The sequence below is a fragment of the Crassostrea angulata genome, chromosome 5 (genome assembly GCF_025612915.1).
Source record: "Crassostrea angulata isolate pt1a10 chromosome 5, ASM2561291v2, whole genome shotgun sequence".
Classification (NCBI taxonomy): domain Eukaryota; kingdom Metazoa; phylum Mollusca; class Bivalvia; order Ostreida; family Ostreidae; genus Magallana; species Magallana angulata.
Genome location: NC_069115.1, coordinates 50,134,417 through 50,162,222, shown reverse-complemented (window position 1 = coordinate 50,162,222; position 27,806 = coordinate 50,134,417). Strand labels below are relative to the sequence as shown.

The following is a 27,806-nucleotide window of genomic DNA, read 5'->3' as shown; positions in this document are numbered from 1 at the left end:
TTGTGTTTATGATTTAATACGTGTATCAAAATGTAAATACTTATTATTTGAAGAAGGCGACTGCTAGAAATTATGAATAGTCAAATAAATATTAACAAGAATTTCGGGGTTTATTCCAAGTTCAACACGCATACATGTAACAATAATCAACAAGTGGAAAATCGTTTGTTGTGGATATTGAGTTTTGTCACGCCCCAGTGTTTGAGGGGATTATGGAACTCTAGCAGGTGAACGGGAACGTCAGTTATCTCCCCTAGATACTGTAACTCTTCAAGTTCAATCCGAATGTCCTCTACCAGAGTTTTGTGATCTTCACAGCTCCAACGTAGCCGGATGTCCTGGATCTCATGCCTCAGGGATAGCAGCTGCCTGGCAAGGGCCTGGTCCATCTGTCTCATCAAAAGCTGGCCAAATAAATAAAAAAAATATTGTATTAATGCGACTGTTTTTGTCATTTATGGTCGATAAATAAACAATATTCACTCACAGATTTTGTGGAACACATCACGGACCTATACGGTTCTATCTACAATATTTGGCCAGATTTTAGAAAGCATGAATAATATCTCTCATATTAATGAATTGTTTCAAAATTAAAGAAATCTATTTATACACTCAGTCTTCATTAATATCGCATCCGGAAATATTTTTTTTCTCCCGAGGCTCACATAATTTATGTTTTCCCCAACCCCAATCAACATTTGTGTAATATGAAAAGTTCATATATAATTTCTCATGTTTATCACCTATGTTCATAAATATTACTATTTTAGACCAAATGTTTCTTAATTGTTTGATTTAAAATTTAAAAAACCCAGAAGAATTGGAAATAAAATACGACTAACTAAATATGCCAGTAGTTGCCGAAAGAACCATAAGCACAAAGAAGGGTCTTTTTTAATTTTCTTCTTATGTGATGGTTTAGCCTTGCAAATTCCGGTGCGTCTATGTATACGCATTGGTTTTAGTTCAATTTTCAATTCCAAGCTTTAAGATAACAGTCCATCTTGCAGTAAGAGCTAACTATAGCCATTGTGAATTGAATTGTTTCTGCTTTTAGGGAAAAAATGATACAAGATGTTGATATGAATCTAAAATGCCAACCATCAAATACCATAAGGATTATTGTAATAATAATGATTTTGATTTATGATTTTTGCAAATGTCGCAGCTGTTAGATTTATAAAAATTTTCTCAGTCCAAACATTTCAATCCAATACAAACAGGATCTACTTGCACGGTTTTGATTCTAAAATTAGGTTTGAAACGTCCAATAAATTTTAATTGTCTTTCAATCGACTGCTTATTGTATACTCTACATGTACATAAACCTCTATTTTTAAAAGTTAGATTAGAAATACCTAGAAATGTATATAGTTAAGAACATTTACATTACGTGTCAGCCGAAAAAATGTATCTATCTATCGAACAGACATTTTATGGTATTGAAATATTTAGAACTAATTTGTTAAGAATCATTAAAATTTAAGATGACCTTATAAGAATTTCTAGCCTTTGAAAAAGTCCCGAAGAATGAATCTGATTCATAGAAATGATGAATATGTTAGTTTTTCACCTTAAATTTTGATGATGAATTTGAAGTAAAGTACATGTTTGTCCTGCGAATATGAATGACTGAGCGCGTCGATCCCTGCATTCTTGGAATGTCTGCAGGTGCTTGTAAAAATTACCCTCTAAATGGCTTCATGAATCATATTCTTCATTATATCGTGAGCAATCTAGCATTTTTATCAAACTTTGAGTGGGGTTAACATCCTGTATTAGCAAAGCGCGCATCAGTGGAATTGGTCATATGATATTTATCATAGAACTTATATGATCTGCTTATCACTTTTTTATCACTTTTTTAAATGATTGTACACCTGATTACCTGCAGTATATTTCTTAGGCGTTAAAAACAAAGCAATAGACAAGGAAAGGTAATTCATTAAATTCAGTGAAACGTATGTTATTGAATGCATCTGTGTTCAGTTAAGATTTGCTCGAATTTAAGTAATCGCTAATAGTGTGATTTGATGTTATAACGTTTAGAAAATAAAAGAATAAAACCATTCATGAATAGTGAAATTTTCCATTGCTATTCAATTCACAATCAAAGAGTTAAAAGTTTTAAATCATATAAAACTCTTTTATAGATATAAAGTATACCACTCTCGATTTTACGTTATCGGAACTTAATAAGTAAAATTTTTCACTGAATTTTCAGATCAAAGAGAAAACTAACAAACTTAAATTTCATTTCAAAAACATCTACAACAACTCTTTAACGTACCAATTCATTTCGAATCCAGTTTAATGCTTCGTCTATTGAAAGAGATTTTCCATCACAAATCACCTGTCCAGCAGTGGATGTCTTCTTTACTGGTCGTTTGGTTCGAATCTCTTCTGACCAGTTAGTTAAAGAACTGTCACACAAAACAGCCTTTCGATTCCTTTGTTTAAAGAAGTTATCATAATGGTTAGTTTTCCAGTTTATATAGCTTTGCCTCTTTGTCTGAAGCCGAAGTCTCGACGCCGTGGCACGAAGTCGCACGAGATCGGAGGGTGACCCCGGGGGGACTAATTTCAGATCCTCTGGGTCGGTTAGAGAGTCTGCATTTTCAGACACACCTTCTTTTATCACATTTAACGCTGGCTGTCGAGATATTGGCTTCATAATTTAAAACTCAAATCCCTGAGAAAATCACTTCATACAGAAAAAAGTTTTAAAGACAAATCCAAGAAAAATTCCCCTTGGATTGATTGGCACACATGAAAACGCAATGTTTCACAATAAACAAGCCTTCCATTGTCTGCAAACTCTGTATCATTCTCTTATCCATCGTTTTAATTGACTCATCAGGGTAAAAGCGATCCCAACATGTTTACCGATGCCCACGATTATGAGGTGCATGTTGCATGCTCTCTGTTCCCTTGTGAAATCTGAGTGGTTCCTATCTATCCAGAAGTTCAAAGAGTCTATTCAAATATATTTTTTTCAAGGGGGAACTTTCTGGCGGGCACTGTGAGGTAAACTGAGACATTTGTTAATTACCGTGAATGCTCAATTGGAAACATGTTTGTTTCATCGCGACCCGGGCTATTTTCTGATTCCGATCGACAGGAACTATCATCCGAGAGTAAGGAGGTATGCTGACTATTTCAGAGGTTGTTTTTCTAGGGCGGTGAGCCATGGACCAAGTCTCTATTACATTAATTTGAGGTTAATAACATAAAACAAAGACATTTCTTTATTATCATCGTGTTTCCCCGGGAAATTAATGTTCTCTTATTTCCGATAGGCTTGTAATAAGGAAACTTGGATTAAATGTAAAACTCCTATATATGAAAGTTACTAAAAGGAGTACAAAATTGATTTGAAATGGACTCAAAATGAAGAACAAACGATTAAGCAAGCTTACGTAACGTGCAATAATTGATGTTTTATGTTTGAGCTTTTAACATATATTAACCACTATAGAGTAATTGAAACCGGGTGATAAATCAACCAAGAGGTGCTGTATCCATCAAATGCAATACAAGACAAACGATAAAAACTCGTCTTCTCCCTCGGCTTTAATGGCTGCCATCCGACGCTAAACGCCGAGTGATTGTGTGGAATTTTAACTAATTCATCTTCTTTCCCTGCATCTGTAGCCTGTCAATCACGGGTCCTGAGGCAATCAAGGCATGATAAATGGCAACTCAACGGGAAAACAAGAGCAACAGGCTATTTCGGTGCTTTAAGTGTGCTCCATCTGAACAATATATAGTACATATTCAACTGATAAAGACAGAAAAAAGATTCTTTCGAGAAATGAAGATGTGGATATTTTATTATTACCTTACAATGTCAAACTACATGCATTTTGGGTGCTCGAATTAAAAAAAGGAAAAAGGCGATTTTAGAAATCGACTTCCTATTTTCACACCCAACTGTCCATTCAAATATTTCAACCATTCCGTCCGTGAATTTTCATTTCTGTAATATTCTATTTTGAAATTAGGAAACTTCATTATATGAAATTTTCTCGTCTTCAGAGCTTTGAATCTTTGGTTGGTACTTTCCCGCCTGTTCCCATGAATAGCTGGGGTTTCCAACCAGGTTCTGTTAACGCTGGTCTGTCGATATTAAATTTAGAGATGTCATAGCGGGTTTCCCCATCAATGGCCATCTCACTCAGAATCCTGCCCAGAAGGCTGGCAAACCTGTAGACAAGGATTCAAGAGTAAAAGTGTAATACAAGTCAATTGTAATCAGATCTCTCTCTCTCTCTCTCTCTCTCTCTCTCTCTCTCTCTCTCTCTCTCTCTCTCTCTCTCTCTCTCTCTCTGGTCTTTTCATCAATGAAACTATCAAATGAAGCATTAACTTCCTTGACTTTTTGCCCGGATGTTAGAATCTATGTTGGCAACTCTCTCTGAGTCAATAAAAACGAACAATTAGCATGCCTAGATCTGATCAAAGTACATGTAAACTATGATCTAGAAATAATAAAACTTACTTATAACAGTGGCCAGCTCCACAGCACAAAATGACGTCGTCGTAACCTTTGACCCTTTTTCCGCAAGTGTCTACAATAAAATGGCGGTCTGGTGGCATTGTGTATAAACAGGTCTTGGTATACATCAAAGGACCCAGCGACTGCAAAAAAAAATTAATATAATAAAATCTTTTTCTTGTAATGTTCTCTTGGGTTTTTTTGGTCCAACAATTAAAAAATAAAAAACAGAAATCAATTAAGTTTAAGCGAAGAACGCATGACAGAATCGATATTTGTCGCAATAAGGAAAGACATTTCAATAATCATTTTATTTTTATTTCCAAAATCAAGGGCAATATATTCGTTCAAAAGCGCCAAAACGCGTTACATGTTGTAATCTATGACTAACTGGGTGAGTTTATTATGTTATTGTGCTGTTTAATATTTCGAAGTGAATGGCAAAATTTCAGTTATGTTCAACTGGGCTATATTTTTTTTTAGAAATATTTTTATTTTCTTTTTTATGTTTGATAATTTAAAGCATAATACAAGTCCGAGTCAAGCATTCAAACATTTATATCTCCGCGATATTTACCCGTGGAATTGTCTTCTTCAGGTGGTCAATGCATGCTTTTTCACGGACCGGATCTGGGTTGAAGTTCCGGCTATCAGCGGTAACCACAGGGCCGCCAGCGTCAATGCCAATCTTACTTCCGGAATTGCCATGAATTGGAAGTCCATAAAAATCATACTTCTCAGAATGGTAAATCCAAATAGGATAACTGACGATTAACAAAAATTTACAAATTGAATAGAATGCATTTTTATATCAACTGTGAACGTATATTGATGCAAAGGGATTAATATTGAAAATTGCAGTGATTTTATGATTTTTGTATACTTTTCTTTTGTAAACTCCTTGATGTGAGGTGTGGCGAAGTATGTGACTTGTTCCTGAGTGACGTATACAGGTATATGGAGCCCGATAGAACCCAGCACGTGATTTATCCACGCACCTGCCGACACGATCAACTTCCGGCATACAAACATGCCCTTCGGAGTATAAACCTGCAAGTATTTATTTAAGCAAGATATTAGTGCAATTCAGATGTACTTATTGTGCTATTTTGCGGCAGAGATACGTAGGTTTTAATATTTTAAACTCTGATTGCAGAATCATTTGAATATTTAGTGGTTGTATATAATCACTTTTATCCATCCATCTGACATTTTCTCAATTCTCTGAACAGGACAGTTTTCAATGACAGTGGCGCCGTGCGCACGTGCGAGTTGAACGTGCACTGCGTTACCCATCGCAGCGTCGACGAGACCCGCCATTGGCTCGTAGATAGCCGTGTACTCGTCGGAAGTCTCGAACTGCGGGAATTTGGCGTGAAGTTCGGAGCCTGTCAGCCTCTGATATCTTGAAATATCAAAAATGTCTATGTTCAAAAAGATGAAAAAGTTATCATAAACGCTCGTAGTGAAACATCTAGAATTTGTCATTGTCATTTGTCATTAATTTTGTTTTCCATGAGCGCACGGGTCGTAGAAAATCGTGATAAAAACTATAGAAAATGTGTATATTATAAACATTTCCCCACTACATAGAATTGATTTTAAGTTTTCATTGATCTTATTGTCTTATCTTGATTAAATAATAGAATGACTAAGTAAAAGTAATTTTTAAGTTAATGCAATTTTAAAAGAGACTTTTTCCGAATGACCGAGTCGCGTATGTGGTCCTTTTTTCTCTTTTTGTAATCTTTGTTTTAGTGGTTGATTTGCAAAGTCACGTTCCATTGAAAAAAGATAAACAAGATATTCAAAGGAGATAATATCTGTAATCTGATATTTAGTACTTCAAAGCTTTGGTTTTTGATTAGTTTTTAATGATTATTTAAGGAGGTTTTATACCGGATGTTGTTGGCGTCCATTGCCACGGCGTATTTGTCGATCAGGTGCCCCATCTCAGCCTTTTTGGCCCAGTTAACTCCCCCTGTTTTATACACCAGCTGTACACCTGCTTCTTTCTCTACTTCCTCCCAACTGTAAACAAACAAGAGTAATGTCCAGGTAGGTATAAACAAACCACACTAATTACCATATTACAATCTACATAGTTATCTAGTAGATCTAGACATGTACCCTACAATTCTGATGGATGTTTTCTGTCAGCTATCCATGGTTTTAACAGTTAAACATCCATAAGGTTCGTAAAATACATATTAAAAACATGTCTTGATCGCTCGTTTAAAAAAAATCGACCGAGATAATGGATGGTAATTTTACTTTTAGTTACCTTTTCAGAGTTTATAGGAATAAAATGACATCATATTTTGCGTAAAGAGGGTCATTCCATGAGATTGAGAAAATGCACTGATATCATAACACATAAATTACAAGCTAGTACATATAGAAATATACATAGTCATGTTACTTGATCTAGCTGTTGATGCTATTTTAAAGGAAAGCTAAATTGGATATCCTGATAGGGAAAAATCTTATTTTACATTTATTAATGAATTATATTAATTTTCGTATGTTACATTAAAGGATTGGAATTTATCAATTTAAACTGGACTACAACAGACTGTATTCTAGTTAAGTATCATTTTACAGACTGATACGTACGCTTTATAGGTGTCTGGAGTCAGCTTGGTATACATATCATCGTGGTAGGCCAGGCGTCTGAAAGTAGACGGCAGTTATTGCCCTTTAATCAGCAACGCCACAGGTATAATATATACATGTATGTAGTCTAAAAATATGTTACCTAGAGTTCTGAAATTTTGTCGGAACAACTTTGTCGTAAATCTGTAATTTACATCAAAAATTACTATTTTCTTTTGTTCTCTTCTTTAACAGTTCCAATTTTTTTTATTGCATTCTCACATGAAAACGGAATAAAATTTTGCTGTAAAGAATTTTGAGAGAATAGATAATTTGTATATAAAATTAGGATTTATCGATATTGAAGTCTTTGTGGGAAGAATAGGTAAACATAGCTATTACATGATCCTGGAATGGTCCTGCGATCCTCCATTATCATGACCTAATTTAAACTGCTCCAATCCCAACACATCTACAACAGTAGAAAAAGATACTTGTACATGCTTTTATTCAATGTGTTTTAGTGTTGCTTCTTCTGCGTTCACCATATTATATACATGTAAATGTTACTCATTACATGTAGTAACGTGTACTTACCTTAAATGAATTCTTAAAACTTGCGTAACTTGCAAACAAGCTTTTAAGAAACTTTAACTTTTCAACTTCTTTTCATATCTTTTGTTTATCAAACTTGTCGTTTTAGATGCATTTACATTACAGAAAATTTGTACAATGTGCTTGTGTGTACTTGTAACATTTAGAAATTTATAGGACACGCGCTTGCATCCTTGTCCATGCAAAAGGGTATGAAACTTAATCATGTTGTTTTCATCTCTCGAATGCAAAAACTGATCATTTAATCCTTTATTGTGAACTTGCTAGGGTTTATAATTTTGCAGGTACGTAAGTTGATTTCGTATAAATACCCGGTGTTGCTTACCTTTCCCTGCTCTCTTTGCCAGCCAATAGAGGGCAGCACTACCCACGCCCCCGCAGCCAACAACAATGTAGGCGTAGGTCCGCCGCTCCCCGTCCGCCATGTCACAAAGTATCTGTGCTAAGGTCCGTCAAAAGTATTTTTCTAGGTCAATATTTAGGCCTACACTTAGGTACGGTGGCCGGTTACGACAAATAAACTGATAAAAGCGATTTATTTATAAAATCTACCTTCTATAATAAAAAGTTCGAATAATGAGACTCAGAGTAACGTATCGAACCCTTGGATAGCGAATATGATATCATGATTGTGTGGAAAAAAAATGCAACACCATCCGTGAGTTACTGCGCATATTAAAAGGCATAATCAATATCCTAATGAATGGATAACATTGTGGAATAATGGATAGATTAATTTGTTTTAAAAAGTGTTTTATATATTTATATATATAGTGGGTTCCAGAGGTCGTGAGTTCATGCCCAAACCGGGGCAGTCGTGGTGGAGCTCAAATATAAGGAATTTCCTGTGCATATTTTATATTATATTATATATATATCCACCGCCTTGAGGCCCCCAGTGGATCTAGGGCAAAGCCCTTGTGGGGGCCAGGGGGCTCCCGGGTTTTGAGGTGTTTTAAGACACTTTTATGAGCTAATCTTGTTAGATTTGACATATTGTAAGAACTAAATAACAACAAAAACTGATTTGACATTCTTTTACTACAGGTCTTACATATATTTTTTTTAAAAATTTGATCACAAAAGGGGGCGGGCCCCCGGGCCCCCCTCTATATCCGCCAGTGTATACTGCCGTAAAATTGTACATGTATACACTGACGTCAAATATGAACTGTATTATCCAAACAAATTTTTACAACTTATAGCAACGAAACTATGGCTTCTTTTCTTTTTTGTAAGTTCTTAGCCGACGATAAGAAAAGTTGATATTATAATTTTATTCTATAAAACAGCAGTTTAAACACTTCTTTAATTGCTGTCTTTTATTTTCTTACGAAAAGTAAGTTTCATATTTAATTTAACCTGAACAATGCACTGACTAGTCAACAATGTTACACAAATGTTTGGTTTACCAATTCTTAGGCTTATTATACCCAGTGTTAACCTGTGTATTTGCTATAACACAATTTCAACCACCTACATCTCATCATTACAGATCTGACTTTGATAAGTTGTACCCACCGGTTATTTTTCCCTACACTCAGGTGTGTTAATTGCTGGGTGGGTACATGTGAACAATACACATGTACCTTAGGTATTTGCTGAGTAATTAAAATGTTAAATATTTATGTATAATCAGTTACTTTCAAAAAGATTTACAATCTCAAGACTAGGTATATTAACCAAATATATATCAGTGAAAAACAAGAAATCATATTGACGCAAGCGTCAAAGGGGCCGCTAAAAATATAATTGTTGTATGAATCATCATTTGTTGTTTACATAAAAACACACCACAAAGGAGAAAATAACGTATTGTTTGTACTAATTTTTATGGTAAATTGTAATATACTTTCAGCAACTTGTTTTGAAGTTTGACATTTTACTAAGTAATTTATAAGTAATTTTACTTATTAAGAATCAAGTTCATTACTTTAAGCATTTCTAACGGTAATTGTAAGATTATTGCCATAGTATGAAGTAATGGAGAACACATTGATTTGTACAGTATTCTAATACAAAGTTTAACTCATCATTTCCTCTTGGAGATTATGTAATTCAAACTATTTTGATTTTTTTTGTTGCATTGTATTGAATTTTAAAACTATATGCATTAGTTTAAATGATTTCAAGGGACCACATGATAAAATTGAAATGGATTATTTCAAAGGTACATATAAGATCATGCTCAGCTGATAGAATCTGCACAATTTTAAAATTAAAAAAATAAACCGAATAATTTTTTTCCTAAATGGAATTTTAAATCTTATATCCACTTCAGTTTCTGACGTTAATCACATATATAGTCATTTATTTGCATGAGGTTCTCAAAAGAATTAAAAATAAATCACGTAAGTTCAAATTCAATTCAATTCAAATCAGTTCTTTCATATTTATTAGTAAATAATTGATATGGATGTCATTTCATGATATTTTTCTACCGCATTTTATATGGAAATATAATAAATACACACGCAAAGTCATTTTATTTGACACGGCACATAGAAATTCAAATATATCATTTATATAAAATTTAATGACATTCAGGTCTCAAGTATTTCAAGTCTTTAGTATGTCCCGCATACCGATCCTGATGCATTGTTTTGAAAAGAATGAAGAACTCCGAAATTTTCCGAATAGATTACAGTCTCGATAAAAACGCGCCATATACGGCAATCTATTAAGTATGACCTACTTTTCATTTACGAGTAAAACAAAAAATATGTGATATTTTCTAAAAGGCATAAAACATATTTCTACATGCAAATTTACTTTTAATTCATAAAAATAAGCATAGTATTAATTCTATTAAAAAAGAATTATCCCGCAGAAACGCAGTAATTGCTAGCGCTCTCGAGCGCTAGCAACTACGTTAGTCTTTTTCACTGGAATACGCATGCTCGACTCCACAGTGGGGGATTCTGGGAATACTGTACTACTGCAGATAAACTGTACCATTTGAATTTCGTTTTATCATCTTCACATGAAGTTTTGTGTTTTATTGTAAATGTCAAAAAGTAACAGTAGCTTAGGTCTTATAATGCAAAGTTATTTTCAATATTATAATAAATTATAGCTAGCTTTATCTTAAATTCCTTCAAGCTCGGAAAACAACTTCGGGTATGTTTTCCGAGCACGAGAAGATACGATTGCTACAAAACAGTACCAATGGTTCTTGAAAATTTTCACCTCGAAATTGAAGTAACATTAGATACATGAGATGATTAATGCACAGTCAGTGAGCTATGCCATTGCCGATGTGAAGCCCACTCTAGATTCACAATTCTAAATTGAGACCCCACTTCAGGACTATTCCAGTACACCACTGTGTCTCCTATTGTTAATTAATCGATTCAGAAATTTGAACTAATGTTTTAGAAATCTGCTTCTGTGTTTTATGATGGCTACAGCGATAGCTCATCAATCTTTTTAAAAGATAAGCTTGTAATATTTAAATGTGTATCAAATAACGGACCGCCTTCCGGCGGCCCGTAACAAATACTGAAAATTTTAGTTCGAATTTCCTCTGTTTTGCTAAAAGTCCAATATTGTTTAAGCCTAATTGCATAACATAGTTCTTAAAGATATCGAATGTAATGTCAATAATTATTCATTTTATTAATGATTTTTTGTGTTTAGAACAAAGAACAAGAGCGTACAATGGCTGACAAATCCCCCGCACCCAGAATGTTGAAATGGCATACGTACATATAAAAATAAATTTACATTTGAAAGTGTACATCTGTAAGTGTACATGATATAAAACAGCATTATCTGACAAATTAAAAAATATACATTTATACTTTGTACTTATTGCGTTTGTTTTATATGTTTATTTTCTGAACATAAACATCACGATCTCATATCTGCGTTAGCGCTATTTTTATGCGACATTGTGTGTAATGAACATTACGTATTTTTTATCGTTATCTAGAGCGTATTAAATATACATTTTTTCAAATCGTATCATTTTTTTAAAAAGGTGTTTTACTTTGAAACCACAGAAATTAAAAGTAAAACGACGGCTATAATTCGAACACCCTCTTATACGATAAGTCTAGTCAACAAGCCTCCGCCAATCTCACAGAGCTACGCTGATAACACTACAGTAATGGTGAATAACTTTGGTTGTTTGACAATCATTAATTACTTAATGAAAGTGAAATGTTTTTGGTGAAAACCACGGATTTTGACCTATTGTGGGTATAGACTCCATTTTGATAAATCATTAATAAAAATGAATAAAAAAATAAATAAATAAAAGTACTTTTCGGATGGAGTCAAGACCCATTCATTCCTTAAATTTGCAAGTTAGAACAGTAAATGATCAGGATTTTTGCATAAAACGCTGTGCAATTTAATTTGGAAACCCATATCTGTCGTGTTTACTGAATGAAAGCATATGTTTGACTTACACAATAAAATTTACACTATAAACAATGTTAACAAGCCAAAAATTAATATCTAACTGATTGTGAAAATCGTTCGTCTTCTTTGCTCCAGGTGGGGGAATTACAACGCCTTGTACACCCCTGTCCTTTTACTCTTGACATTGAAATTTATGACAATCTGAATTTGGGAACTCGAACCCTTAGTTAGTGAAGCAAAATCCTGACATCAACGTAAAGTCTTCCCAATATATATACAAAATCTTTTAACAAGTTTACAATATTATATATATATATATATATATATATATATATATATATATATATATATATATATATATATATATATATATATATATATATATATATATATACACCCCAAAAGTAAAAAAAAAATAAAAATAATTTAATATATCATATTGCCCTCCCATAATGAATGTAAGTACAGGTAACTTCTGAACAACCGGTACCCTAACATCTTTCATAACAATCGCCTAGCGTGCAGCGTATAATTCGATCAAAACGTCTTGGGTTCCTGTAGGGGGTGGGGAAAGGGTCGACATTCAAAGATAGGACTGTATGATACTATTTGTCATTGTGAAAAACATTTTATTATACACTGTCTAGTCAACAACGTTACATAAGTCTTGGTATACGAACTCTAATGCCCTAGTGTTCACCTGTATTTTATTATTATATGATTCCAGCCACCCACATCTCATCATTACAGATCTGTCTCTGACAAGTTGCACCCATCGGTTATTTTTTCCTACACTCAGGTGTGTTAATTAATTTGTTGTGCGGGTACATGTCAACATACACGTGTACCATAGGTCTTTGCTGCGTAATTAAAATGTTGATTATTTATGTATAATCAGTTACTTTTAAAAAGATTTACAATCTCAAGGCTAGGTACATGTAGATGGTCGGATTTTGGAAATAATGATTTTATCTAGTCATATTGCAATAATTGATGATTAACTATATCTAAATACGTTATTAAAGCAAGGCAAAAATTTACATGTACATAGGAGGTTTGGGGTAAAATATAATTTAAACAAAAAGTTGTAAACGCATGAAAAATACCAGCTTTTCAAAGAGATAATATTTTGTTGTCTGAACATGATATTGATTAAATGATTAATTTGCAAACAATCAATCATATTCTATGCGCTCCGCTAAGATTTTGTTGAATTTTAGTAAATATGATTGATTTTGCTTAATTGTCTTATGTTGTCGTCTTGATCCTATCTCGCCTCAGGTAGATATATTCTTCGTCATAACAATTAATGCATAAATTAGTGTCCCCTCTCTTCTATATTGTGAACACCAGCGCTTATGCGAAATAGAGGTGCTCATTAGATTTCAGTGCATGCTTTCGGAATACAAAAAAGTAGAAAATTCTGTAAATAAGTGATCATTTTTTTTCCATTACAGTCGATTGGAATTTTATGATGTGGAAAATCTAAGATATCCAAACTCCAAAGACAGGTGTGGAAAGGTAAGAGAGTAGTAACCTCTGTTCTATAGATTTTACCAGGGCTTGTTTGTTTGCGATTCTGGAATCCACTAATTAGGCTACAAAATTATATCACGAATTCAAGTTTTTGTTTTAGACGAGACCCAGCTTGATTTGTATTTATCTCCAAAATATACACAAGGTTGTATTTTTGTGTTTAAGTTAAATAACAGAAAATACAGACGAGAAACAGGTTTCTATAGAATACTTCGGAAACGAACATTAATTACGTTGTTGCGACGTGAATTAACATGGGAAGACATTTGTTTAATAGCTTTTGTGTGTATATACATCCATTTTTCTTCTGTGAAATAAGTAAAAGGTTCTCATTTAATGGCGTTTTATTTGTTTGACCTCAGTATTCGACATGTTGATATATATACAATTTACACTTGCGTGTTCAAAACAGAATGTGTACTATATTTTCTGTGTAAATCAAATCGGTTTTGTTGTGGAGAAAAATTTAAAAACAAAAAGAAATCCCACGCTCTGTTTAAAGGATGGTCTCGAAACGAAAGAAATACTGACGTCGAAAATTAATAGTTTTTAAAAATACAGCAAATTATATAAACAGCATAAAAATGAAATAAATAAATGATTTGTTTTACGTAAAATTCTCCCTCGGGCCGATTGTAATGATAGCAGGAAGAACTTAGCGACATTTTGAATTCTAATTAATGTCGTACGTAGGAGACTTTTATTTATATCAGATTTATTAATATATTTCGTCAAGGCGGTACGCATGAAATTCAGAATAATGAAAAATATTATTCACCAAAAACTTGCATGCAAATGGTTCAAATTTTGAGTGCAGCGAAAGAGTTCATTTGATTTTTTAAAATAAGAATGGAAATGTTTCAGATTAATTCATTTACAATAAGGCAAGTGATTGCACTAAACAAAACCTACATGTCATCATAAAAGTTATCGATAATAATTTAGATTATATAGAGAAATCAATCAGAAATTTAAAAAAAATTGCTATTAGAATTTATGATTGATTCAAATCAGTCATCTTATATTTAAAAAAAAATGATTTGAAACTAAAAAAAAAAAAGGAAAAATTAGCCATTTTCTTGTATTTTTAGTGTGCTCTACAGAATTCCTACAAGATGAAGAAATCCAGTGTTTGTTTTTTGTCGATGGCGGTCCTCCTAGTTCTACTCAGGCCGCTGCGTTCATTTGAATGCCCAGAGTACATGCGTCGCCGATACGACTATATCATAGGTAAGGGGGCCCAGTTCCATCGCACCCCTCGTTAACATTCAGTTGATTTTGTCTGTGGAATGTTATTTTTATTTAGTTTATGATCACCGTGCCTAACGGTACATGTGTGTAAGCAGAGTGATGTCGATTTCCTATGTCATGACCTAAGTTGACCTGAATACTGACAGAGCAACATGTGTGAAATGTAACACCTAGCGGGTTAAAACTTATTATAAAGGTATCCATAATCCATGTATGAATGTTGTCTCTAACACAAAAAGCCATAGGCATGGACCCGAAGGTATACAAAAAGATAAAACATAATAATTTTAATCGAGTCATTTTTAGAAAAAGGAGATATTTCGTGTTAGATATATACTAGTACCAATCGCACTCTGTCTGAACTATCAAAAAGTACGTGTAAGTGAGTTCCCTTAATAAAAAAAATCACAATTATAACATAACAGAGAGAGAGAGAGAGAGAGAGAGAGAGAGAGAGAGAGAGAGAGAGAGAGAGAGAGCGAGAAAGACAGACAGACAGACAGACAGAGAAAGAGGCAACCATTGCATAGTAAATCCATGTAAACTGCCAATTCTATGTTCACAAATAAGTAGATTACAAGTACACTGCTTATGAAAACTTGTGTATAAATATATGATAATCTTATGTATATCTTATAACAATCATTTAGAAACAATACGATACTGATACTTTTGCGTATAACAGTTGGGTCTGGATCTGCCGGAACCGTCCTTGCCGCGCGGCTGTCGGAGAACCCGGATCACAGGGTGTTGTTAGTGGAGGCTGGGGAGTCGGACAGGGAGAGGAAGGAGACCCCCTACATAGACATCCCCGCCCTCTACCCCCTATTGGTCAACTCCAGCGTGGACTGGGGCTACTACAGCGTTCCCCAGAGGTTCTCCGGATACGCATTCAATAATAGGGTATGGTTTTGAATTTTATCAGCTCTATCTAAATCTCTCTCTCTCTCTCTCTCTCTCTCTCTCTCTCTCTCTCTCTCTCTCTCTCTCTCTCTCTCTCTCTCTCTCTCTCTCTCTCTCTCTTGATATCTGCTCCTATTTTTTTTTTCGGAAAAATGAAAAAATCAAATTTATTATGCTAAATATTTTTAACAAATCTATCCAAAACTTTGAATTAAGTTATAAATTTAAACATGAGTGATAATGGTGTATGAAACGTTTAAAAATATATGAAAAAAAAGTTAAATTTTAAATCATAATCGAAATATATCTTTTAGACAGAGTAGACTTAACTGAGCAATACACACAATTAAAATTCCCTAAAATTGGTTTTGAAGAATTGCCAACAATCTGTGTCAAAAATTATATTCGTATATATACAAGTGAAAATGAAGATATTCAGATAAGTTTAGTTAAAATACAACGCGAATTCAAAACATTACTAAGCTAAAACATGCATCAAAAATGATCATTAAAGGAAATGTATAACAAGGTTATGATAAGAAGAACAACATGTATATTTTTCAGCAATTTCCTTTGCCTCAAGGGAAGGTTAGCGGGGGTACATTCAGCATCAACAGAATGATCTATCAGCGTGGAAGTCGCCATATTTATGATTATTGGGCCTCATCCGGAGCAACTGGTTGGAGCTTCCGGGAAATTCTAAAGTACTTCCGGCGGTCAGAAGATATCAGCGTTCCAGAATTAGCAAGATCAAGTAAGGCATTGATCAACCTCAAATGATAGATCAAATGTGTGAGAAAAAGAAAGAAAGAGAGGCTTAGAGATAAAGATAAACAGAAATATGACAAGTTATTATATCAGGAGAGAGAGAGAGAGAGAGAGAGAGAGAGAGAGAGAGAGAGATGCGTAAGAAGCAATGTAGGTAAACAAAGAAATGCGTTAAGCCCTGAACGTTTGACCCTTATCTGAATTGACACATTTAGAAAAAATTGAATAAATCATGTCGGTTAGAATTCGCTGACAGTGATGGTGATTACATATTATGATGTCAATCGCTTTTAACAGAACTCGGTAATATACATTACATGAATAATTAAAATATTTCTTTGCATGTCTGAAGGGTTGCGGTGTTCTTAGTCTATTATTATATCATCAATTTTGTCAGTTTCCTAATTATGTATTGTAAAATTGTCTCATTTTCTTTACTTGATTTTAAAGCCATAGACAATTTATAATTTATTGGTAGAATTTAGCATTTTAAAAGTGTAAAAGGTCGCTTTTTGCATAGACTTTATTTTAAACGAAAGATAATTTTAGAAAACACCATAATTATCATTATCATCATCCCTTTTATCATCATCACATCATTTTAATTCAAAACATTAGTTTAAATTGCTAAAACCCTCTTGTATACTCAAAATGAAAACATCAGAATTCTATGGCACATTTATTAAGCTAGTCATGATATAATAGAAATGATATTTAAAGCGGTGCCGTGGAAAGCAATCTATTCACAAAACAAATCGCAAAGCATTCTTATAATTAACGATTAAAATAGAACAGCTACATATACATGCTATTAGAATTCATTTATATAATTATTAAGCATAATATGCAATTGCAAGTTAAAGACGATTAACCTTATTTCTAATAAAACATAATACTGAAAAAATAAGTGGGGGTAACTAAAGATAGATTATACTGTGTATTAGATAGATTTAATTTCATTTGAGGTTTTTCTTAGTTGGTTTTCAAATGTTACTTTTCATAAACATTATGAATTCTCGATTGTGTTTTTGGTATTCAGCTTAAACACATTTAATCAAATAAAATATTTCCATCACCTATCTGAACCTGTGAATACCATGAAGTCTTATTTCTTTCAGCAGCTTGAGTCCTTTGAGGTATGAAACTATCAAATAAGTTTCAAAACATGTAACAACAAAATGTTCTTCGAAAATGCAAATATTCCAACCGCAAATAAATCTTTTAAGGGGGCTGGATGGTCAACAAAATAACCACATGATAATCTTAAGGTTTGAATCAATGAATTTTTTAGCCCATAAACTATTTATTAAAGAGAAAAAGTTTATAATACGTTATTATCAAAATCTTTAATTTTTTCCCTACAATGTTATACCAAACTCTTCCTCTAAAAGTGATTTTAAAATATGATTCAAAAATGAGTACGACCAGCACAGTCCTCTTAAAATCATTCTCATTTTAAAGATACAGATACTTGAAGAAAGTAAAAATCTTGTGACCCGGGTCCCCTCCATTGACTCAAAGAATACTATGCGCATTATCGATGAAGGTATCAATTTTTATCCGTGAGATACTTCACTGTTTAGTCGAATTCATATCTAAATATGTATTTGTGTACTCCTTCGTTCTCTTTTTATTTGTCAGAATATATCTTTGAAAACTATCAATTTACAATTTTCACATATTTATAAGCTATATACATGTACTTATGTTCATGCGCTATGCGTAAACTCTGATGTAAGTATGTGAAAATTTCAACACAAAATGAAGAAAAAAATCATAAACTTTTTTGGAAACATATTTGTTCATCATTTCATGTATAAAATTATTGCTTTTAAACAACTTGAAAACACGCACACTGCTATTGGTTCTTTATCGTGTTAACACCTACTGTGACACTCGATGGGGTGTGTGTGGGAGGGGGTCATCTTATACCCTCGATTTTAATTTCAATGAAATGTTTCAAAAGAATTGTGTTATGGACATAGTTCTTGGGACTATAAGGACTTGGGGGCCACATCCAATTTTTTGGGTCGATCCTCATTTTCTTTCTGTTCAGATTTAGATTGAAGCCCAGTTAGGCACTTTAATCAAAAGTGTGGTTTTTGGTTAGAAGTTTATTTTTTTAAATAAAATTTAAAGTAAATGCTGAGTTTCACCGACTGGCTAGATTATTGGAGTTATTTCTGCATTTAATGGTTCAGTACCCCAGATCTACATTGTAGACAATGGATATACAGAGGACTGGTGCATTGATTGACAGCTATGCAGAAGGTCTGACTCATTCATTAAAACGTCTGACAACTTAAGGAAATACGTGAATTAAAAGTTTTATTACAAAACTTAATTGTTGATTACAGCACAATGCCTCCAAACAGAAATATCAACATTGGTTAAGTTTCTTGGTGGTGGTTACTGGTATAACCACTCCTAAATTCAAGTTTTGCTATTACATCTTATTGTACATTGTATTATTAAAGCAATATTAGCTGCATTTTTATGCTGATTTTTTTTTACGAAGATGTTATTTTTTTTAAAAATTTAAGTTTTGCTATTACATCTTATTGTACATTGTATAATTAAAGCAATATTAGCTGCATTTTTATGCTGATTTTTTTTTACGAAGATGTTATTTTCTTCTAAACTGACAAAAAATATCATGGTTTTTTAAATTTCTGTTTGCCATATTTTTGTGGGAAAAGCTTTTAAGAAGCCTTAATTGAAGCAAAATTGAATTGTTGCTGTACAAAAATTGATCTGCTATATATAAAATATCCCTTAGAAATCTTTTTTTCTGACAAAAATCTTGTAAAAAAAAATATCATAAAAATTGAAGTTATATGCAGACTTATCATATTAGCAGGTTTTTGCTGCAAAATAAAATTATAAAAAAAATACAGCTCATATTGCTTTATGCGCTTTACAATACATGTACATGAAAAACATTGTTGGATTTAAAATGACTGTGAATGTAAAATGAATGCTAGAAATTACCGCTTATTCTTCACTGTCCCCACTGTCTACAGCATTTGTACATGAACACAATATATTATAATGTTTATAATTTCAATGATTATTTAGTGAGATTAGTAAGATATAGAGCTATTATTTGTATATATGATATGTAAACGATTTTTAGAAGCGTTGCCATCATTATGAAGATTCATATTACATGTATCATCATTATTAATGTGATTAATTTGACTATATGAGCATCATTGTCAACATTGTTGTCACCATTACTTTTCCCTGAACCATTCTAATCATCATCATCATCATCATCTTCATCTTCATCACCTTAATCATCATCTCTTAAATCATCATCCATCATCCTTCATTCATTGACCAGTAATAACCATAACGTAACATTCATCCACAGCGTACCACGAGCAGTGTGGACCCCTCAGAGTGTCCCGTCTACCCCCTAGCCCGCTCCTCAGCCTCTATCTGAAGGGAGCCAACAGTCTGGGCTACCGGACCATCAACTGCAACGAGGGGATAGACGTCGGTATGTGTTACAGCAGAATGAGAGCTAAAACCTGTCCAAATAATGTTCTGGCTACATACATGTATGCACATTAAGGAGACTGTGTAGTCAACAAATTAACCATCAGGCTTCGACGTCACCAACTTTCCTCAGGTCAATACTCAGCCTCAAATCAGAGGTTTTACCTCAGGTTTATGCACTTTTCTTTAAAGGATTTAAGTTGAGGAAGGAGTAGAGGGATTTGAATATTTTGGTGACGGTGGAGCCAAATCTACCTTACAATTTAAGATTATTACACTTTTCACCATAAGCTATTATTTAGTATTGAAAATATCCTCATATTTTAGCTCTAAAATTTGAATATTTCCTATATTTATATAAAGATCTCCTTTTAAAGGCGATTAATATAGTCTTAAAATGGCCACGACCATCCAGACCTCTTAAATAATAATTCTGTATATAATTATTTTTATATAATTTTTCAAATTTAATGATGACTTGCGTTATTTTTTTTTTTCATTTTAATTCTATCATGTCGTGAAATGCCAGGGACGGAAGTTTCAGAATACATTTTATTATTCTAATCTAAGGTGTGTGCAGGATACATACAAACATTAAATTCGGCGAGCGCTGGAATACACTTAAAGGCTTTATCCGCCCGGCCCTAGGGAGAAGAAACCTTGACATGGTCACTGATGCTCATGTATCTAAAGTAAGCATTTATGATTGGCAGGTGCCAGACAAAAAGCGACGCAACTCTTGTCACAATTTGCTATCTGCGTCCTGTATATAGTTCTGCTAGTTATCGAACATAGAAGTTCTGCGCTATACTAGTAGGTGGCGTAAAACAATGGGAAATCTATCATCAGAGTTAGTATACAGTTCTGAATAAAACGTTCGGAGTTTTTGCTCTTCTTCCTTTTCGTCTATTGTCCGTACTACTTCTTTTTTATCTCTAAAACTTCATTTGAATTAATGTCATCGTCCTTTTGATCACTCTTTAGTATCAATTTATTATCTAAATATTAATGATAAATTAATTTACATTTCCATTACAATCAAAATTAATCAGAATCCACAGCAATTCTGTAATTTAATAAACCTTTGGCTGTCTCTGTACAGCAGATGTTCAATGATTTTCAAAATGATAGAACTTAAGTGCATTATTTTCTCTTTAACTATTTTTTTTTCTTTAGTACTTCATAAAAACTTTATTGCAATATTTTTTCTTTAACTCCATGCCGTGTACTAGTGTACTAGCTGGTAATTAATGTTTTGCATAATACAATGTACATGTGTAATATAAAGCCTATATCTAATTTAACTACAATTTTACAGGTTTTGATTTCCAACAGAAGGGCACAAGGTATAGAATTTATACACAGGGGGATTTCCTTTAGTGTACAGACGGATAAGGAAGTGATATTGACGGCTGGTACATACGGGTCCCCAGCCATTCTAATCCGGTCCGGAATCGGTCCAGCTGACCAACTACAAAGGCTGCAGGTTCGAACCTCTTTAATTCTCAATATTGATCTATTCGTTTTAATTTTTTACATAAACTTCAAAAAATGCCGGCCCGAACATTTTTATGTTGTTCATCATACAAGCTACAAAGAAGCCATCATGATGGAGCTTTCTTTTTGTGCTTATTTTTTTTTTTTTTTCTGATTTGCCAAATCTGCATGTGACAACTCAATAATTATTGCTGCTATTGCGGAAGGATCGGAATGAAAACTTTGATATACAGTATAACTGAAATCTGGCGTTATTGATCAAAAATTCACTAAAGAAAGAATTTCAAAGTACATGTACTCCAAAATCGAAATAAGATTTATATAGCCAATATTGGCGATTGTGTATTTATTTTAAGAGCAGATGACGTCATCTGTTATATAAGCATATTTTCTTAATTTTGGATATAATAAATAGAAACCTGAACCAAAATTAATTGTCAATAAATATCTTTTCTAAATACTTTGTACTAAATTTTAACTAGGTAACCTATAAAAAAGGACAATAATCCCCTAGTTTTTGCAATTTTAAAAGAACACACAAAATAACCAAGAAATGCGGACACTTATTTAGAATTCTTTCGATGTGTAATTTACTGAAATATAAGCGTCATTTTGCATAACGCGATGGTCTCAAATTATAACATACACCAGATAGTAATTATATGGTACAATCATACGACCCTTGTTTTTGTACGTAATTATAACTCATTGCTTAAACTGTCCTCTGTTACGGGCATCTTTAGCGCCATAAAAGTACACTAAAACTGATGACGTCTTCATTCTATTACAGCCATACAAGAATAGGCACCATGTCTATATATAATACCTACTGTTCTTGCTGTTCTGTCGCAAACATTTATATACCATAGGTTAGAAGCAGTCACTCCAAAATTAATTTAGAGAATTGGATTAGGTTTATGTCATAGATATTGATATTTCCAGCCGAATTCTGGAACCACAACATATATTTACATTTTCCAGTGTCTTTGCCTATGATAACACTACATATCGATTTTGTACTATATAACTCATAATACAAATGACGCCAAAACGAGGCGCCGGCGGAGTTTGCTTATCAATATTTAAATATATAATCGTATGATGGCTTAAAATTATATAAATATAAGTACTAAGGAATCATTCTTTGAATATTATGAGATGATAATTTCGGTCGGGGTGTGATCAAATCTATCATAAAGCCCTTCGGGCTTTACTGGATTTGATCACACCCCGACCGAAATTATCACCTCATAATACTCAAAGAATGATTCCTTATTCTTATGTCTGCCTATAACAAAGCTAATAAGGGACCGGTTTCTCTATTGCATTTGTATACATCAAGCACTTGGCACGTGGAGAAGTCATAATTGATTTGAAGAATCTTTTTACCGTTCTTTACGGCTTTAAAGGAATTATGTAAAAAATTAAACGATTTTTTGGCATTCTATGTTAAATCATGAAAAATTAATCACGATCTCTGTATTAAATTTGACATCATTTTAAAGAGGAGATCAAGGGCTTGGTTAATTCCGTTTTTGGAGAGACTGTAGGCATTCTAGGTATATTTTATTCCTCAAAAATGAACAAAACTCCGAAAATTGTTCCTTTTTTCTTTCATATTTTATTTCATATTATTTACAGGTTAAAGCATGATTTTTTCATTGTGTTTACCAAAATTGTTTGCCCCAGTACACCCTATCAAACAAAGCTATTGTTATGAAACATCATTGAAACAATTTATATCTTAAATTTATAAACCTGTAGGCACCTTTCATTTACTTGATCTTGACTTTAAGGAATTTTAAAAATCACCGCATTATGTTTAATTTATGTACATCTTGGGTTGTGGCATTGTGGCCTATAATTTAACAGTTTAAGAAGACATAAAAAAAAATTCTGCTTTCGCATTACTAAGTTTCAAACGTGTCTGGCTTACAGGTGCCCCCGATTTCGTTGATTCCAGTTGGAGAATCATTACAAGACCACCCCACGGTCAACATCAGAGTTCTGTTAAAGGCTCCAACCATCAAACCCCACGCCATTGCCGACCAAGTCAAGAACAACCAGTACTTGTTCCAGCGAACAGGTAACGGCAGTAAAAATCATAGCAACTCTTACATGGCAAAGACAGTCCAGAAGTGCCTCTTGGCCCTACAGAGTTCAAACATCTCAGATGTGTGTGCTTTATCGCAATGTTATCCGGTTTGATGGTTATATAAAATTAAATCTGGTTTTAAAGTTTCAAGTGTGACATATTTGGCCATATCATGAAGTAACGACAAAATCCAAATATTATAGATTTTACAATTTATTATTTTCCTACATCTAAAGAATATTACCTTAGTCTAAAAATGACTTCGACCATACAGCCATCCTAAATCAATTTGCTGTTGACTTGTCAATAATTCATTCTATTCACTGCAGAAAGCCTTTATTAAAGATATTTTTCGATACTTATACACTCTATTTTCAATACAGTTTAGTATTAATGATAATTACTAACGTCATTGATTTTCATGGATGTTTGTTCCACATAGGATTGCTAGCAGAACTGCGGGGGACGGAAGCGCTTCTTACTCTACAGTCGGATCCGACCTCGATCATCGCCTACCCTGACCTTCAGATAACCTTCACCAGTGCTCTTGGTGACCATGACCCCATGATTGATTTTGTGGGCAACAAAAATCTATCCGTAAGTAAACGTACGGATAACACTGTGTCCTATTGAAACAACATTAATCAACATTCGTGGAGGATCATTTTAATTTTAATATTAATTCAAAAGTTGTTGATCAGCATTCAAATTTTAAAAATAGGAAACCCATCTCGCAGAAGCTGACACTGTGTCTCGTTGTTCTCGTAAATACCGATTAATTCATTCTTATATTAATGCTTACACATGAATCTATTGACAGGGATTTTTTTGTACCAAATAATTACGAGTAATTGTAATCAATATTTTCTTGAAAATAAGAAATGCCAAGTGAGTTTGGCACACATCAGTAATTGGTCTTGGTTTTTAGACGCTGTTTTTTTACGATTCTAAAATGTTAATTTTATCTTTTAGTTCATAAAGTCGTGGTATTCTATAGCAAGGGGCCAAGATGGGGTGACCATGAACATAAAATTACTGCACCCGGTCAGTAGAGGAAGCCTGAAGTTGAACAGTGTCGATCCCAGAGTTCCCCCTGTGATTGACCCCGCCTACCTGTCTAATCCGGAAGACATCAGGGTGCTGATCAAAGGTATATGAACTACCCTAATTAGTATGTCAGAAGGAAATGCTGATTTTAAAATGGCAATATTTGTAAACACAGTTTAAGGACAAATTCTGTAATACAACAAGACTTATACCCTTTGAATTTTATTTTAAATTTCAAAGAGTTATTATTATACTAGAAGATTTATAATAGAATTGCCATGCTGATTAAAAAAAGTAAGATTAAAGAAAGTTTTTTGCCAGCACATCAACGACATTTAATAAAGTATCCATGAAGAACACTTAAAACAACAACAAAAATTTAACTATCTGTTTTCTTTTTTTATAGGAATCAGAAAGGTACAAGATTTGATCAAGACACCTTCCTTCCAAGAGGTCCAGGCCTCATTCGGGCCTTCATTCTCGGGCTGTCTCCATTTAGCGCGAGATTCTGATGCATACTGGGAATGTTACATCCGCCATTTTATGGAACCCGGACACAACCCTGTCTCAACCAATAAAATGGGCTCCGTTAATGACGGCTCTACTGTGGTGGGGCCAGATCTCAAGTAAATATTAACATTTTAGAAGTATGAATCATATCTTTATTCTTTCCATGTAATCCATTTGTTGATTATAATTGTAATTAACATTAATCGTGAGTACATGTGATAGGGTCATACTAGTTCGTTCAATAGATAAAATTGCATATTACTGTTCTTAGAAAAACCAATTTATTTTTCAAATTATATTTTAGGTGTTTTATTCTTTAAAGCAAAATAATGCACAGAATACGGTATCGCTATTAAAAAAATAGAAAATAAACGGCCTAGCATTTCCTTTATATTCTATTGTTCTCGGTTTCATGATGATATGCCATCAACATGATGAAAGTCATTGATATTGGCTTTCGACAGTTTTAACCTTGAGTGGGATTTGATTGGTTTCCATGAAGTCTGTTAATAATGCGGTTTTTGTTGACAGGGTTAAAGGAATCATCGGACTGCGGGTTGCTGATGCGTCCATTATACCCGAGATCACAGACTACACTAATGCCGCCACCATCATGGTCGCGGAGAAAGCGGCGGACATTATAAAGAGCGAAGCCAAAATTCCACTTCCTCCTGTACCGTGAAAATATGGGATGATGGGACACAAGATGGCGCTGGGAGAACAGAATAACCAAACAAATTTAAAAGGAGCGCAAAGAAAAACGAAAACGAGACAATCGACTGATTAAAAGACAAAAATAAGTTATAAACAATTAAAATGTGTTATTGTTGTCAATTTTGCTTTAATGCTTATTGATACTTTTATAATTATGATGACTGGGTAATTATCTTTTGAAGGGCTAATGTCATCGGTTGACAGCAACTGACCCATTTGTTAGCCTTCAACTAGTTTAGTATTGTTTTATGGTTTTAAGTATTCTAGGTAACCAGTGTTACTACCGCTTTTTATGACACAAACAATGATTATTGACTTTTCCTTATAATTCATTTCGTTATTAAAAGCGTAATGCGTTTTTCTTGTAGTTTATACACATTCAATTCAGAATACACAAAAATTCGTTTATAATTAGCATATTCATTTTTAACATTGTCAATATTTGACAGAATTTTTAAATAAAACCGATGTTTAACGATTATGATTCGTTTATTGTCTCCTTTGATTTACAGTGTATTCTAAAAGCATTTTGTGTAATATTGTTTGATCTCTTTATGCCCCTTGTTTGATACATTTATTTAAGAAATAAAGATCGAGTTTCCGTGAATATTGCAGAATATTCTCCGAGGTCGAGAAATGTTGTTTAAAAAATTTAAAAGCGATGGCATTGGCCTCGTGTTTTACATTTCAAGCAAATAGATTAGGTTATGAATCCTGCAACATTCACAATAACAAGATCTTTATGTCTATTTTAATGACAGCGTGCGTGCCTAAAATTGAGAAATGTGTATAACGTGCTCGTTAGTTGATATCGACTGTAGTAGGTAAAAAGAGGTCTTAGAAAGGGTCGTATTGTACATGTATTTCAATAAATTTTAAATCAATTTCAGGCACGCACCCTAAATTGACACATACATGTATGGAAAAAAGTTCCATGATATACAGAGGAAGGCAACATTTATATGTAAAATAAAATATTATTTTTTCTTTGATAACTTATGGCTGTTTAGAATAAGTTCCAAAGATTGTAAACTTTTTTAAAGCTAAACTTGTCATGTTTAGTTTACTCTACAATGCGCATTGTAAACAATACAAACTTGACAAAAACATCCTGAAATTCATGGACATTGAAAGATATCTAGATTAGAATGTGACTTTTGAAAATGCAAAAGCATCTGGTAAACTGTCTTTGATATTTTTTTATTCGCTATCATCAAAATGAAAACTAGATAAATTATCAATTACAATAGAATATTTTTTGTAGACCATAAAAATGAAACTATAATTGCAAAATCCGCATTTCAAATGACAAAAGGCTCCAAAATAGGACAGTTTTAAATGAAAATTTTTTATAAAGGTTACCTTGCCATATTCTTGGCTTCTCGTGTAGTTGTACATGTGTGAAATCACGAATCCATTATTTGTATTTTCCTTTATATGACTATTATGACCTTACTCCGCAGCATCAAGCTGAGTGAAGCTCCGTTTACGTCATAGAACAATAGGATTTTATGTAAACAGATGCTATCCATAGCCAAGATGTAAATGTGAAACATTATTGAATAACCATTTTTATGACCAAAAAATCAAATTACGTTCCTTAAAAGTACACCCTGGTCTACTTAATTAAACAAATGAAAATGTCACAGTATTTAGTAGGTAATTAAAAACAAAATTTGCAACGCCATATACTCAATATAAAAGGAAACAACGATTTATTGTGCAAATTAAAATGTACAATGGCGTCAATGCAAAACTAACAGGATTTTGAGCGAGATCATCTGGTTATGTTGATTATTTCAAAATGAGACGTTTACTTTGCGACTTTGAAATTCAATTTATTCAACATTTTGTACAATGTACAAGAGCAAGTTAGGGATGCTTCAGAAAAAAGGTCTTGTT

At 33.2% G+C, this 27,806-nt stretch overlaps 3 protein-coding genes across 3 annotated transcripts; 1 reads left to right on the top strand and 2 right to left on the bottom strand.

The window, feature by feature from the left end:
* Positions 1-91: 91 nt before the first annotated feature.
* Positions 92-3,121, bottom strand: LOC128186071 (protein FAM167A-like). Its single transcript, XM_052855797.1, has 2 exons — positions 2,294-3,121; positions 92-404 (listed from the first exon to the last, which is right to left on the bottom strand). Exons 1-2 carry the CDS (start codon positions 2,675-2,677, stop codon positions 147-149), a joined length of 642 nt encoding a protein of 213 aa, XP_052711757.1. The 5' UTR covers positions 2,678-3,121; the 3' UTR covers positions 92-146.
* Positions 3,122-3,805: 684 nt separating this feature from the next.
* Positions 3,806-8,198, bottom strand: LOC128186070 (monomeric sarcosine oxidase-like). Its single transcript, XM_052855796.1, has 9 exons — positions 8,037-8,198; positions 7,499-7,568; positions 7,118-7,174; positions 6,401-6,532; positions 5,693-5,906; positions 5,385-5,551; positions 5,079-5,265; positions 4,505-4,644; positions 3,806-4,209 (listed from the first exon to the last, which is right to left on the bottom strand). The coding sequence occupies exons 1-9, from the start codon at positions 8,134-8,136 to the stop codon at positions 4,038-4,040; spliced, it is 1,239 nt and encodes a 412-aa protein (XP_052711756.1). The 5' UTR covers positions 8,137-8,198; the 3' UTR covers positions 3,806-4,037.
* Positions 8,199-13,430: 5,232 nt separating this feature from the next.
* LOC128184427 (L-sorbose 1-dehydrogenase-like) lies at positions 13,431-26,855 on the top strand. The gene is made up of 12 exons (XM_052853881.1): positions 13,431-13,600; positions 14,707-14,845; positions 15,552-15,769; positions 16,334-16,523; positions 19,914-20,042; positions 20,612-20,733; positions 21,360-21,527; positions 23,477-23,624; positions 24,076-24,230; positions 24,606-24,783; positions 25,087-25,306; positions 25,722-26,855. Exons 2-12 carry the CDS (start codon positions 14,731-14,733, stop codon positions 25,870-25,872), a joined length of 1,794 nt encoding a protein of 597 aa, XP_052709841.1. The 5' UTR covers positions 13,431-13,600; positions 14,707-14,730; the 3' UTR covers positions 25,873-26,855.
* The last annotated feature ends 951 nt before the right edge of the window (positions 26,856-27,806 follow it).